This window comes from Lynx canadensis, chromosome D1 (assembly GCF_007474595.2).
Source record: "Lynx canadensis isolate LIC74 chromosome D1, mLynCan4.pri.v2, whole genome shotgun sequence".
NCBI classification, from domain to species: Eukaryota; Metazoa; Chordata; class Mammalia; order Carnivora; family Felidae; genus Lynx; species Lynx canadensis.
In genome coordinates, this window is record NC_044312.2 from 27,989,148 (window position 1) to 28,004,216 (window position 15,069).

Sequence of the window (15,069 nt, forward strand, 5' to 3'; positions counted from 1 at the left end):
GGCTATGGGATTTTTCTAGTGCACAGGGAATCTGAGTTCAGGAGGCCAGGGAATGCCAGAAGGAAAGGGATTTTTTGAAGCTTGGGGCTCTGAGACTGTCAGTTTAAAAAATGAAAGTAATATAGAAGGGGCAAAGTGGCATTTATCATTCCTTCTCTCCAGGCTCCTGTCTCTTTAATCAGCTAGCCTGATTTGCCCAGTAAATGATTCCTGAGTGAGTGTGTGTGTGTGTGTGTGTGTGTGCCTGCGCGCGTGTGTTGTAGCTCTGTCAATCCTTGGATTAGAACCAATGATTGCAGCTTGTAGGAGGGCTGTCCAGGGCCAGATTGTACGATGTGTCTCAGTGCCAGAGTATGAGTAGAGATAATTACTGAGAAGTCACACTCTCTCACACCCTCGGCTTTCTTGTTGTGTCCTTCAGCAAAACAGTGGATTTAAATCTCCTTCCAACAGCTTGAGAGCAACGCAATCTGTCAGGAAAGAAAGAAAGAAAAAACCGAACCTGACAAAAAAGAAGAAAAAGAAGAAGAAAAAAAATCATGAAAACCATCCAGGCAAAAATGCACAATTCTATCTCTTGGGCAATCTTCACGGGGCTGGCTGCTCTGTTTCTCTTTCAAGGTAAGAGCTTGCTATTGATTTGCCTACAGTAGACTCAGGAATCGTACAGTGTGCTTTATATGATTCGCAGGCTCCCCGAGTCGGCTTGCTGCACGGTTTGCAGGTGGAGGAGAGAGCGTTTAAACAGCATGGCTGGGACTTCATTCTCCCTACCAGGCTGTGAGAATATTGATTTGATTCTGGCTGCTACCGGAATGGAGGAATGTATATGCATAAGTAAAATGTGTCTGGTGCTCCGTTTAGGTGCGTGGCTATGTACTGGTCTCCCCGGCTTTATGTACATTCTTGCACACATACACAACAGAGCACGCATGTAAGCAGGGGAAAATTACAGATTCAGAGGACATCGGGGTTGCTAATGTGTTGCTTATGTTACTGGGAAGAAATTACAAGAGGAAACTTTAAATATCGGCCAGTAAACTTGCAAAGCTTCTAAAAAGGAGCAAACTGAAAAAAGCAGGCTAAGAATAATCAGGTAACTGTGCATCCTGTAAGATTCTGGTCAGAGATACAGCTTGAAGGGATGAATCAATTTGCAGCAGAGGTGGACAACTGTATTAGTTTTGAATGTGTTTGGGAGTGTGTTTGTGGTGGGGGCAGCAGGGTTGGGGGAGGATAACAAGCCGATTAAAGGCAGTGGGAACACTCAGGAGGATCTGAAATTCAGGAAAGATTTTCCAAGTTGAAGGGAGAGTGGCAATAAGAGTCGAATGCTAATTTTCTTTTTATTTATCTGCGGTGGGAAGCCCAGGCACCGGGGGCAGCAGTTGAGGGTGGGCTTGCTCCCTGGCCCAGGGTACCGTTTGATGTTGGTCACGCTGCGTTGGGGTGCATTTGGAATCTGCTTCAACCTTGAGTCCATTTGCTGCACTGTGTGGCCCCCCGCTCTGTTCTAGCTCTGACGTTCCAGCAGCGGTATTATCTGTTCACCTGCTTGCTCTCGCCCTCCCCTATCCTCTGGAGGGTCTGACTTACCTCTTTCATATTAAAGGTGTTTGAACTCATCAGGATTGAGACAGGCAGAGAAACTTTCCCTGGGTGGTCCAGCAGAGCTTGCAAAGAGGATCCCATGCAGAAGCTTAGTCCTGTGCCTTGATTCCCAGAGGAAAGTTCAGTCTCACTAGGTGAAAAAGCATGGGGAGTCCCACCCACCTCGTTCTCTTCTCCTACCGCAATATGGAGTTCTCACAGTCTTGCCTATCCCCACTTCTGGTCCTGCCGACCCTCTCTGAGGGTAGACTTTGGGGGTTGCCTCTGGCCCTTTGACATAAGCTGCAGTGGTTATCATGCGGACCCACACCAGGTGGGCAGAGAGGACCAGGCTGGGAAGAATCAAATGCATGTGTACCCTTGGCTGGGGCTCAAGGAGGAAGGCAAGGGGGTGCTGGAGGGGTGTGAATCAGATGGCAAGGAAGTTCATAGTGGTTGATTTTGCAGGGATATCCTTGATGTCATCTGCTGCGCTCAACCTCAGAGGGGCACTGGCCTCAGAATCTCTCTCCTTTCCCATAGGAGCATTGGTGGGTGTAAGAGTAAAGGAGCCAACTTGGAGGCATCCTTGACTGACTTGTCTTATGTAATATGGAACAGCAGCAGTGTGTATGCACATGTATGTGTGTATGCATGTGTGTGCATGAGGTGGGGGTGCACACCCCTGCTTGTTCTGGGTTCATAGGGGCCCACCTGGTAAAAGCAAAACCCCAACACTAGTGCAGTGGGGAAACTGAGTTCAGAGCCAAGCTTCTATCATGCTAACAACAGAAATGAAAACTAAGTAGGCAGAGGGTAGAGTGGAGGGTCACAGGTAGAGAAGGGGAAGGTCTCAAGTCCTCAGTAATTTCCATCTGTCCTGAGGTCTGTGTCTCTTCTATCTATACATCAAACCGGAGACAATGGCCAAACTTCCACCATCAACAGCCCCATTGGCAGCGTGCCAGGAGCCCCAGAGCCATACTGAATTTACATATAAATTAGCATACGTGATTTTTTTTTTCATCAGAAATAAATGCAGGGAAGCATAATATTTGCTCATACTTTGAATCATCCCTAAGTAGATGAGCAGAAAGTAGCGGCACAAAATTCTCCAGGGTGAAATCTGATTTTGTGGTCTTGTTTCTCTCATGGTGTGGGGATTGTGTGATGGGGGGAGGCATATCTTAGACCTCCTTGCATGCTACCAAATTTGACTTTCCTTAGGAGAATAATGGCCTTATTTGTGCTGTCCACCTCGAGCCAGCTCTGAATAGGTTTCAGTGTGTCATAATAAAACAGGCTGCCCAATTTTAAGGAAGAATAACCCCCAAAGACCCCTATACCACATGCCAGTTGGACAGGCAAAGGTGATGTCTGTTTTCTCTCTCTGGGGACAGAAGCTAGAGTCTGCCAGCTATCTCTTATCAAACTTACAGAATTACCGAGGCAGCCCAGGTCTTGCCTGCAATAATCCACCCCTATTGCATTGACCCAGTGGGACTAGTTAGAATGCAGTACACATTCCAAGGCAATTTTTTCTTCTCTGTTTTTGTTTTAAGCTGGCTCTTCCTAGAGCTGCTACTTCCTGGGTTTCTTGCCTTCTTAAAAAAGGTATCCAGGGCTAGTGGTATTTTATGGAATCCTTTCTGACCCTTTCCTCCCCACACCCCAACCCAACCAGCAACCATGATCCAGCTTAGCGGTGGGGGGGGGGCAGTTTCCAAGGGAATCAGCACTGATTAGTGCCGGGCAGGAGGGAGGGGGTGATTAGTGCCCTGGGGCTCTGGCCCTAAGACTCACCAGGGTTTATTAGCCAGCAGCTCCTCTTTCCTGGGAACAGGAGCGGGGAAGCCGGATTAGGCGGCTGTCCTTTTCAGCACACCGCCCACCTTCTGCCACTGAGAGGCTCTGAAAGGAATGTCTGGTAGTGAGGCAGCCCTTCTCTTTCTAGAAACCCAACCATTTCTCCTTCGAAGGATTAATGCTCCCTTTAACACCTTCGAATGAGCTTAGCTGGATTCCTGTCTTACCTTTCAAATTTTCCCTCATCTCATGTCCCACATCAACTTGAATCTGACCACTTGAGACAAACAGGCAGAGTAGAAGGAAAAGGAGATTGGGGCTAAGTTCAAGCTCTCCTTCGGCGGACGCCATTGACATGGACCCCATTCAGGTGGGCAGATGGGGCAGCTTCCTGCCACTCACAGGAAACATTGGGTGCCAGCAGCAGCCTGAGTTGGGTAATGTTTCTGAAATGTGAGGGAGGCAGATGAGACCATAACAATGTTTACAGGCAACGTGAAAAATCAGTGTAGGATGAGGGGACCCTAGGCCTGATGTAAGTACTGTGGGCCATTGAAAAGGAAAAAAAAAAAAGGTCAGGGGAAAGAGACAGAGGAATCTCACAAAGTAACAAAGTAGACCCTGGAGCTGCCAGCTCAGGGCAAGTTAGAGGCAAGTCGTGCACAGCACAACAAACGCAGCTCACCTTCATCCTTCATATTCAGTGATGGACCTCTAAGCATTTGATCAAGGGTGACTGGAGAGTCCAAGCAGTGACCAGCAGGCCTTGCTGCATGAAGACCGTTCTTAGCAGCTTTAGTTACCAAGTGCAAAGCCTAGTCCTGGTGGTAGGCCCTCCTTTTTTGACACTTTTAAAGCCAAATATAAGGCCAAGAATGCCTTCTTATGAGCTGGATGCCTAGCCCCTGACTTCTGTTTTCTCTCAGTAAGCCTCTCCTAGAATGCTGAGCTGTGCCTCTGCTTTCCTGCTCCACTCTGGAATATCTTCCAGCAGTTCCCGGGGCTCTGTCCTCTACACGCCTGCAATCTGGTTGCCCAGAGTCATGGTGACCTGGGCTGGGACAAGCTACTTGTCACAGATGGCCCAAACAAACTGGTGTTGTCTTCAGCCACAGCTTATCCATTGGGATGCAGTGATCCCTCCTAAAAGCCTAAGAACTGATAACATTTCTGCATCACTATGAGACACATGATTCTGGCATGTACAGGAAACACATGCTGGAACAATTCACAGCGCTCGTCACTGCCTACTCATGATGAACACACTTTGGGTGGGACCATCACATCTGGGATTTGGCTCTGTTCTAGTTTGTTTTTGTTTGTTTGTTTTGCTTTGTAGTTCATGGCCTGCTCCGTCCTGCCCACCAACTAGAATGCCAAGAATGCAAACAAACTTTGCTTTACATCTAACCTCAGCAGAGGCCCTACAGACTCTTCAAACACTCTAATGAGCATGCCTTCCAGGTTTCATGCCAGTTCTGGAGGCCTGTGTGAGGCTCGGTGGGGAGCATGTACATCTGAGCTCAAAGTTCTCTATGTCTTCTGTAGGGGAAAATCTTTCCCTCTGTGAGCCTGTCTCCCCACCTGCCTGCCAGGCTGGGGAGCAACTCCCCTGGGTGTTGTAAGGACTCATTAATGCTTGTAACACTCCAAACATGTGGTGCTAAGTGGAACTGCATGCTGAGACCGGTTGTATTTATGCAGTTTACTTCCTTTCTGCTCTATTGGCTTGTTAAATGTTTACTTTATGTCTACAGTCATTTGAAATTCAATAAAACAAATTAAACATAAAAGATGAAAACAGGCAAAAATAAGGTAATCAATGGCATACAGGCCAGATGGGGTCTGGTGGCGCCATTGCCATCCTCCTCTGGTGGTGGATGCTTCCATTCCCTTCCATTAGCAACCACAGTGGGAAAGAGCATGCTGGCCATCCACCTGTAAAAGGAGACTTCTTCAAGGAGGTGCAACGCTGGCTGGGCAGATGGCAGAGAGGGGGAGAACAGGGAGAAGATATCTGGAGCTAAGAGTTTTAGAGGGTAAAGACAGTTCTGTCTGGATTGGAAAAAGTGGGTAGAAGAGGACTCAATCCTCTGCTCTATGATTTTGCTCAATAATCTCTGAGAACTCTATGTTTTATTTTCTGCATCTCTGTATTTATTTATGCAACCTCCTAGATTAAGTCTACTCATGCTATCACTGCTTAAACTTAAAACATCTATGTGTACATCCACCTTCCTTCTCATTCTTCCTCTCCCCATCTCTCCCACCCTCTTTCTGCCCTCTCTTCCCCTTTTCTCTTTTTTCTCTATTTCCCTTTTTCTTTCTTCCTTTCATTTTTCCTTCTCCTCTATGGGAACAATAATTGATCAGTTGACAGATCTAGGTCATGCTGGCAGGGGTTGCTCTGCTTCATGCAGGCTTGCCCAGGAGAAGGAGGGAAAGTCTGTCTTCCCAGTCCGCAAGGAGCCCAGATGATGCAGTGCAGCAGGGGGAAGGGGGGACAGATGAACTGGTGGGCTAGTTCAGGCTTCCCCAGCAAGAGTACCTGGGACCCCATTGATCACAGAGTCCTCAGTTATTTGATATCCCCGACACTCTAATTTTCCATATCCAATTTACCTCTGTCACTTTCCCACGTTTTGCTCAGCGTCTGTTCCCTGCCTGTTACAATTTTCCTCATTTTTCTTTCTACTTCCCCCTCCTTTCCTCTTCTTCTTTCCTCCTTCCAAAACAATGACAGAGCACAGATACTCCCCCACTTAAGTCATACTAGAGAGATGGCCTTTTGTTTATTTGCAAGAAGAAAAACAGAAACCCTGCCAGAAGAACTCTGTAAGTCATTTGCAAACTGCAAAACAAACCAACAAAGATTCACATTTTCGTTGCCGAGAAGCGAATATTTCAAGAGAGACTGTCAAGCTAAGAAATCAAATATTGGAAAACACATTCTTTAGCACTGTTACTAAGGACATCTTAGGTTACTAAATTTCATTTTTTTTTCTTCTCTAAGCGTATTGCCTTCATAGTAATAAAAGAATGTTCAAAGGATTGGTTGGTTTTGGCTTCAAAGGCTCATTCAGATTAACTCTCTGGAGGTGCTGCCCTTGCTTTGTCTTGGTGGTGTCACCAAACACTAACCCAACACAGACCATAGCTGTGTATGTGTTCATTGGTTCAATCACCCTGCAAGTGTTTATTGAGTGCCCACTATGTTGTAGTTGTAGGTGGTAGGTGGTGGGAATAAATGCATCAGTGACTAAAACAAACTCAAGGATGAAACCAAAGACAGAGTAGAATTTCTAAGATTTGGCTTGGTTTTCCATCCTTTTTAATAGCATTCAAAAGCACCAACAGGAGTGCCAGAAGCAAGAGGGAAGAATGAAAGACACAGCTTTTGGTTTCTCATGGAAATGGGTGGCAAGAAAGCAACTAACCTTTGATCCTTGTTTTACGTCGGGAGAACTGGGAGAGGACTCACAACTGTAGTTCTGTGTTAATAATAAATAAGAGGTGCTGCCTTTACCACTCCATGCTGTCTTCTGCCAAGAAGGAACTCATAGATATTTGATGTGCCCTCAGTTAGTATGTGGATGATGAAAGCTGATTTAAGTTAGTTGGCTTTGTGACAATTGTCTTTTGTCATTCAAGTTATTAGTTGATTCTTGGCACAATGCCACCCTGTCTGGTAGCTTATCCACCTCCTTTTTGCCTTGCTTTCTGCACAGAATTAGAGGTAAGGGGAGTGGGGGAGATACTTATATCAGACAGATCAGGGAAGGATTTGCCTCTGGCAGTTAGTCTGGATGAGGCAAATGTTATGCAGGGGGACCTCTTAGAGGGATTCATAACTCAGGGAATATCTAAGATAATCTCCCTTCTGAGAACCCTTTTATTTGCTACCCACCCATGTCACCCTAACTTAGGGTTTCTGGAATAATAAAAATTCATCATGCTTTATTTGTTCTCCTCTGGTTGTACACTACAGTTGAGACACGGGTCTTCTTCTAATCCATCAACTTGTGTTTCCAGTCATATGTACCCAGAGCGAAAATGGCTTTTCTTATGCTCAAACTGTGTACAATCTGCCTGCTGAATTCTCAGGATGATTGCTTACCTGCCTGCTTCTATCTGCATTTTCATAGAGGTGGTCGTGATTGTTCTTATCTTTCCTCACATAGAGAACAGATAACTTTCACATGGATCCTGAGTCTTCCAAGTCAAGCAGTCAGTTCTACATCTCCTGACCTGATCTCTGAGACTGAAAGGTCATCAGGGGATTTGCAATATTTACATTTTCTAGGCCAATGGTTCTCAAACTTGGTGTATCAAATTGCCTGAGGAGCTTTATAATAATACCAATGACTGAACCCTATCACAGACCAATAAAATCAGATGTTAATCATCAATCTTTTTAGAGCCCTGCAAGAGGTTCTAATATGTGGTCAGATTTAAGCATTGGACCTCTAAAGTCATCTGAAAAGTTCTATGATGTTGGGTAAGACACATCCTTTATATGAGCCTCAGTTTCCACATCTCTAAAATAAAGAATTTGGTCTAAAATATTTTCAAGTTTCATTTCAAGTTCAACACTTTGCAATTTTGCAAATAGTCTTTTTGATATAGCACTTGAAAAGTAGTGATGCTAGAAGAAAGTATTCCGAAGCAGTTTCTGCTTGCAAGGAGCTAAGAATATAGACATAGTCACAGACAGGTGACCAAAGTCAGAATGTGTGAATGGTGTGTGTGCAATGCAAACACTACATGCTATATCATATATATTTTATCACATATCTATATATGTATGTATTTCTTTATAAGGCATCCTTAGGATGGGAGAAAAGGATTAACTAGTCACAGCATTTCCCTCATAGAGGAATCCAGGAATGATAAGGATTCTTTAACCAATCCATCTTATAAGAGAATTAGGAGCCACTTGTATGTGGGTCAAGAAAGAACGTGTTAGAGCTGGATTTAGAGAGTGCTAAGCGATGGTGAACCTTGGAAGAATCTCCATTCTTTAGTGTGAAGATTTTCATATTTCTCTTCTGCTCAGGGTCCAGTCTCTTCCCCAAGTCAGTTAGCCAGCAGTGTTGCTTCCATTGCTCTCCTTCTCATGAGCAACAAAGGCTCGATGCCAAGAACCTCAATGGCAAAATTGCTGTTAGTGTGTTAGGCAGAAGTGATGCTGGTTCCACTCCCCAAGTCAGGTTGGCTCTTGCTGTGCATACATGAGTGAAAACTTGCCTGTTTTTTTTATGGAGTCAGCAGGCTCAGAGGCACATGGGGAACAGAGCTACCATGCAAATGTGTGCCAAGGGCAGTCTCTGGGTAACTCACAAAGTACACGGCTACCTCCCTAAAGTGTTCACACTGCTATGTCATCCAATCCCAGAGTCACAACCAGCTCAAGCCCAGAGGAACTTTCAAGATGACTTATTTCAATCTCTCTCTTTGAACTTTGATACCTCAATAGTGGAGCTGCAGTGGTCCCCTAGCTTCTGTCTCCAATAAGGGGGAACATACATCTTTCTAGATTATTGTGCCTGACCATTAGATTTCAGGAAGACAGGAAGAGGAAGAAGACAAAGGAGAGGGAGAATCTGTCTTCTTACAGATTTAGACATTTTCTCTAGGTCTAGAGAGACATTATAATATAGTGGCTGGATTTCCTGGGTCCAAACCCTGGCTCTTCCACTTCCTAGTTTGAAACCTTAAACAATATAGTCAACTTCTGTGATTCTGTTGCCTCTTCTACAAAATGGAGATAATTATGGGACTTAGCTTTAAGGCTGTTATGAGGATTAAATAAGTTACTGCAGATAAAGTGCTTGGAACACTGCCTAGCACACTGTAAGTTCTCAAGAAGTATTACTTAATAGTATTATGATTGATACAAATACTACTACTCACAGGACAAGTCTAATCCTTCTTCAACATGAATTTACTTTAAATATTTCAAAAAAATTGTGTTCCCTTCTCCCTCAAATTTTCCCTCCACTGGGCTAAATATAGCAAGATTTTCTCCTAGTTTCTATCTTATCATCCATAGAAAGGGTGCTGATTGCTTTTATCCAAAGTTCTTCTGGGTTATTCTATATTGTTTTTAAAGTATTCTTATCCCAGTGTGCTTTGAGTAGTCCAAAATATTATAGAATATGGCCCCTCCTCACTCCAACCCAAAAGGGATGAAATCTCAGCCCTTTGGCAAGGTAGTGTAAACCCTCTAGGTCTGGCCTGGGTTTGCCAGCCTCTCCTAATCCTTTGCAATCCTGTTCCTGTTCCACGGACTGCTTGAGGACTTCTTCCGCACAGCATGTGTGCACACTGCTCCCTCTGCTGAGTGCTGCCCTCATCTAAAACTTACAATTCAAGAAAAATTCCAGCTCAGCATTCCTCGGCAGTCTCTTATTTTGTCATCTATACTTCCATTTCTCCTGTACTTACCTCTATACTTAACATCCACCACACATGGCATAGGTACATGCTTACATGTCTATCTTCCTTTACCAGACTCTGAGCTCCTAGAGGTCAGGTACTGCTTTATTGATCTTTATGTTCCTAGGGCACCGAGCACAACACTTAGCACAAATCAAATACTCAGAACTTACAGCTAGAAAGAAGATAGAGAGAAGGAGAGAGAGGGAAAACAGCATGAGATTCCCTTAAGTTTTAGGAGCCATATGATACTGTCAACTTCTGTTGAGCTGTTGTTAATTCAAACCTTCCTTCTCCTATGCTTGTGGTGTTTTACGATGTGCACAATAACCCGATCTCAGAACTTACCCTTTCTGAAGTTATCTTATTAGATTCAACTGATACTTTCTTTCTGACAAGATCTTTTGGGGACTTTGAATCTGTAATCCCATATATTAGCAATATCTCCTGGTGATACTCATAAACCATATGTTGTAGGCACCTGGGTAGTGGTAGATGAGCTCAGTATTTATGACTAAACTTACCCCAGAGCAGAAAATAGTCACTCTAGTGGTCAATAGATCAGATGAGTGGAGGATGGGATGGCTATCTGAACCTATGTCGGCATCATGGGGAGACACACAGGCAAAGGAAGTTTGGATCTAAGAAAAGAGGAAAGTGACTGGATGGATTGTATTTAGTTGGAGAAGATGAGGTGGTCAAGTGTTTCTTATCTGCTTCTTCAAATCTACTTTTTCCCTTTCACACAAAATTGTCCACCAGGGCATTTGACTTTCCTCCTAAACAGTCAAGATGAAACCTGGCCCAGGCATGAAAAAGGTTAATTGACAGCTTTTTTTTTTTTTCTCAATGCAACCAGTGATGTATAGACATCTGCAGTTGGATAAACCATTGTGCTAATTTTTAAAACAAATAAGAATTAATTGATTGTTCTATATTTCTCCTTCCTTTCTCCCTAACACTTCTTAATAGAAGGATCTAAATGCCCTATCACCATTTTTTTCCATTACTTCCTTGCACTGCCAAAGCCTTGTCAAGGCCAAAATAATTTACTCATCAAATGCAAAAGCTTTTTCACAGACTCCTAGAGTTGTGAGAAATTATGGAATTTTCTCAGTCTCCCACTCAAGGCATCAAATCCCATCTGAATGATGTTCATCAACTGCTGCCCAACCATTCCAGATATTCCCAGTAATCAGACACTAACCACATGAGTTGTGCTCCCCAGTTCTGGCTGTCTATCAAAATCACCTGTGGGGATTATTATAAGCAGGTGCCCAGGGATGACCTCCAAAAATACCCATTGTATAGGTTAGTATAGGACAAAGTCACCTCTACCTTGAAATAAGTACAGATTATTCTATTGTGCAGATACAACTGAGAATAAATGATATTAGTATTCCTTTTCATAGTTGATAAACTCTTTGGAAAACACTATTCTGGCAAACACTTTTGATATCTCCTCAAAATCAATTATTATCCTTTCTCTGTATAAACAGTGCTCTAAATTTGTTGCAGGCAGCAATGTGCCCATTCAAACTATTCACCACAAAAATTCCCTTGTAGCTCAGTATGGTCATGCAATGCAGTTCAGATTAATGCAATAAAAGCACAAGTTTGGTTGGGGTTTTGAGGATTGTACTCAGGGAGACTGTGTTTTATAAACCATGCCATTGCCCCTTCCTCTTGACGGAGAAAATGGCATACTACCTAGAGTTCCAGGAGAGAGCCTGTAAAAAGGCAGACAAACAACACATATCAAGAATGGCAAAGAAGGAAGAATTTAGGTTAAACTAAATGGACTTGGCTGTTTTGGTAAATCAAAAATAATTGAGTATAAGGCAATTTCATATGGCTAAATCTAATAAAAGGACCTTGGGTTCAAGATGACATAGCAGTTGTACCAGCACTGGAAAACATGTTTCCATACTTACTATCACATATGAGAAAAAAAAAAAAAAACTTATTTAATTAGGTTTCTATTACTTGTAGATGAATATAATCCTAATGAATCTATGTGGAGCAAAAATTTGTCTCTTTCTAACTTCTGCCAATTAGAACTATTCAAAAACATAACTAATATTGTGTGATCCTCTTTCTAAAAGATGCCTATCATGAATACTACTTATCTTGACATTCTTAGTTCCTTCTTATGATTATTGTATGGCATGATTTTAAACCATTAATCATCCTGATCCTTATCTTCTGGACATGCTCTAGTTTGATAATGATTCACTAAAATGCATTACCAAACTCTTCTAGATGTAGTTTGATTGATAAGTGAGTCATGGACTCTTACCTACCACATTTTGGACCATATGGTTATATAGGTTCACTTTATTATTGTATTATTTTTTCTTTTTTAATATTTATTTATTTATTTTTAATTCTTTTAACATTTATTTATTTTTGAGACAGAGAGAGACAGAACATGAATGGGGGAGGGAGACACAGAATCTGAAACAGGCTCCAGGGTCTGAGCTGTCAGCACAGAACCCGACGCGGGGCTTGAACTCACAATGCTAATTTATTTATTTATTTATTTATTTATTTATTTTTTGAGAGACAGAGAGAAAGAGAGAGAGAGAGCAATAGGGGCAGAGAGAGAGAATGACAGAGGATTCAAAGTGAGCTTTCTGCTGAGAGCAGACAGCCGGATGCAGGGCTTGAACTCATGAACCATGAGATCATGACCTGAGCTAGGACACTCATGATTACGAGTAGGACACTTAACTGACTGAGCCACCCAGGCGTCCCTATTCTCTCTCTGTCTCTCTCTCTCTCTCTCTTTCAGATACCACACTCTTGGTTCATATTGATGTTGTACTCATTCCTCTCACACACACAAAAAAATGCTATTATGTAAGACCTCTCCTATTCTTGCTTATAGGTAATTTTCTTTAAATTTTTCTTCTAAGTTTTTGAAATTTTACTGCACCTTGTGTCCTGTATTTAAATTCACTTTGATTATTTTTGGATTCCGATGAGCTGTCACCATCAGCTTTGTGTCATCCTTAAATGATATAGACATGTAATCTCCACATCATGAAGACGAATGATTTAAAAAAAAAAAAGCAACATAATAGACCCAAGGGTATGGCAAAGTTCTTCATTACATTCATATTTCAATAATAGACTCAATGGCATAGCCAAGTTCTTACTTATATTATATTTTACCCACTCCAGAATGATTTATTCATACCCTTCTGTATCTTAGCCAAAAACAACAACAAAACATAGTTCTTACACTCAAGGAAGTAGACAATTCAATACGACATAGTAAGTACTGAGATAAAAGCAAATGTTGTTTGCTATGGCATCATCTAGAAGACTTTTTGGGTCAGAAAAGTCTTCTAGAAGGAAGATATATGAAAGCTGAGACACAAAGTTGACAATATTTAACCAGGTAAGAGGAAAGATAAATGCTACAAGTATAGGAGACTGCATATGTCAGAGCCTAGAGAAAGGAGACCATGGTAGGAATCCAGGAATCCAATACCAGTCTGGCTAGATGGACTGTGTTTGTGTGATTTGGGGGCTTTAGGGAATGGGGAAGAAGGGATGAAGATAGACAAGATTTATAGGGAGAGATGTAGGCAGAAGTCAGAGCTTGAATGGCATATGTTTCTTATTAAAGATTTTATATTGAGAGACAAGTATTGAAGGTTGCATGTCAGATAGTAAAATGATGATTTGCAGTTTTAATTATTAAATAACATTATTTGAGTTATTTAAAAATGTTAACATGCTTTAAAAAATCTTACAATGTTGTTCTAGTGACAGTGTGGAAAATGAATTAAAAAGGGGGCAAGACTAGAGGCAAGGTAACCTTCTAGAGGATGTTGCACCCAATCAGCAACCAGGGTGAGTGCTGCAGAGATGGGGAGATACAGGAGTATTCAAGAATTATGGAGGTTGAATTGTTATAACTTGGATATGGAAAGGAAAGAGGATGGCAAGTGATAAAGGAAAGTGAAAGAAAACTTCTAGTTTGGGGGTAAGTGATGTTCAGGTGGATTTTAAGGAGATGGTGATAAATGCAGTTTGGGTCATGATGGGTTTGAAGATGCCTAATGGGCATTTTCAAGGTGTTATCCAATAAGAAGTTAACTACATCAATCTGGAACTCTGGAGAGATCTCTAACCTTCAACAAAGATGGTGTACAACATAGATACAAATAATGACCCAGAAAGAGAGTACAGAGTATATACTAGATAACTAGTATTTAAAGTTTGGGAAGAGAAGAAATCTTGGGAAGATAATTGACAAGAAGTGACCAAAAACATACAAGAAAATCCAGGAAAGTGTGATGCACCAAGGTCAAATGATGTGTATTTGGAGAAGACAGGAACAATGATAGTGCCAAATGCTGCTGAGGATCAAATGAGATTATACTTAGCGACAAAAATATCTTCTATGCCCTTGGGAAAACAGTTTCATGGGGTTGAGCCCTAGTGTAGGGAATAAAAGTAAGGTGAGGATATAGAAAATGTGAGCAATTATTTCAAAAAAGTTTTTGTGTTGTTATTATTGTTTAAAAAAAGAGGGAGGAAATAGGGAGATAAAGAGGAATTGCAGTTGGAGAAGATGTGGCTTTTGTAAGAGGGGAAAGACCTCTTTGAATGCTGAAGGGCAGGGGATAGTAAAGGGAAGGATGAAAGGAAGATCTAGGAGATGGCTGACCAAGTGAGGTCTGTTAGGGAATATGAAAGGGTAGGAGGAGTGGTGAATCTTGAGCACCAGTAAAAGAATGAGTCATGAAGACAAGGAGAAAGAAAAATTGCATGACTATATAAAGTAAGGAAGGAGAAACTTATTTGAGAATTCCCATTATGATTGGATTCAACTGAAAATGACAGAAACTACACAGTAAAAGTGATTTAAATAAGATAGAAGTTTTTCTCTGTGGCCACAGAAACACTCCACTTTGTTCATGGCTGGTGTCATGTTTTCTAAGCTGAGAGACCCAGCCCTTTCTGTGGCTTGGATCTATTGTACATGGTTTTGACCTTCTGTCTAAGATGGCAGCATCTGTGTGCCAGGCAGTGGGACGAAAGAGGAGAGGAAGAAGAGACAGAATGCTCTAGTGTACTATCTCCCAAAGAAGGTTCCTTCCTGGAAGCCCTCACATGGCACTCTCCATTTCATGCCTTTGGACAGAACTTGGTTACACTGCTTCTTTCAGATGCAAGGGAGTGTAGGAAATGCATCATCCACTTTGGATGACCACATGC

The 15,069-nt window shown here is 42.3% G+C and overlaps 1 protein-coding gene across 1 annotated transcript in view; it reads left to right on the plus strand.

The window, feature by feature from the left end:
* The first annotated feature begins 327 nt into the window (after positions 1–327).
* NTM (neurotrimin) overlaps positions 328–15,069 on the plus strand; it is a 943,575-nt gene continuing 928,833 nt past the window's right edge. Inside the window, exon 1 of the mRNA XM_030333144.1 lies at positions 328–621. Coding sequence (XP_030189004.1) covers positions 540–621 — 82 coding nt within the window. The 5' untranslated portion in view covers positions 328–539. The remainder of the gene's footprint in view (positions 622–15,069) is intronic.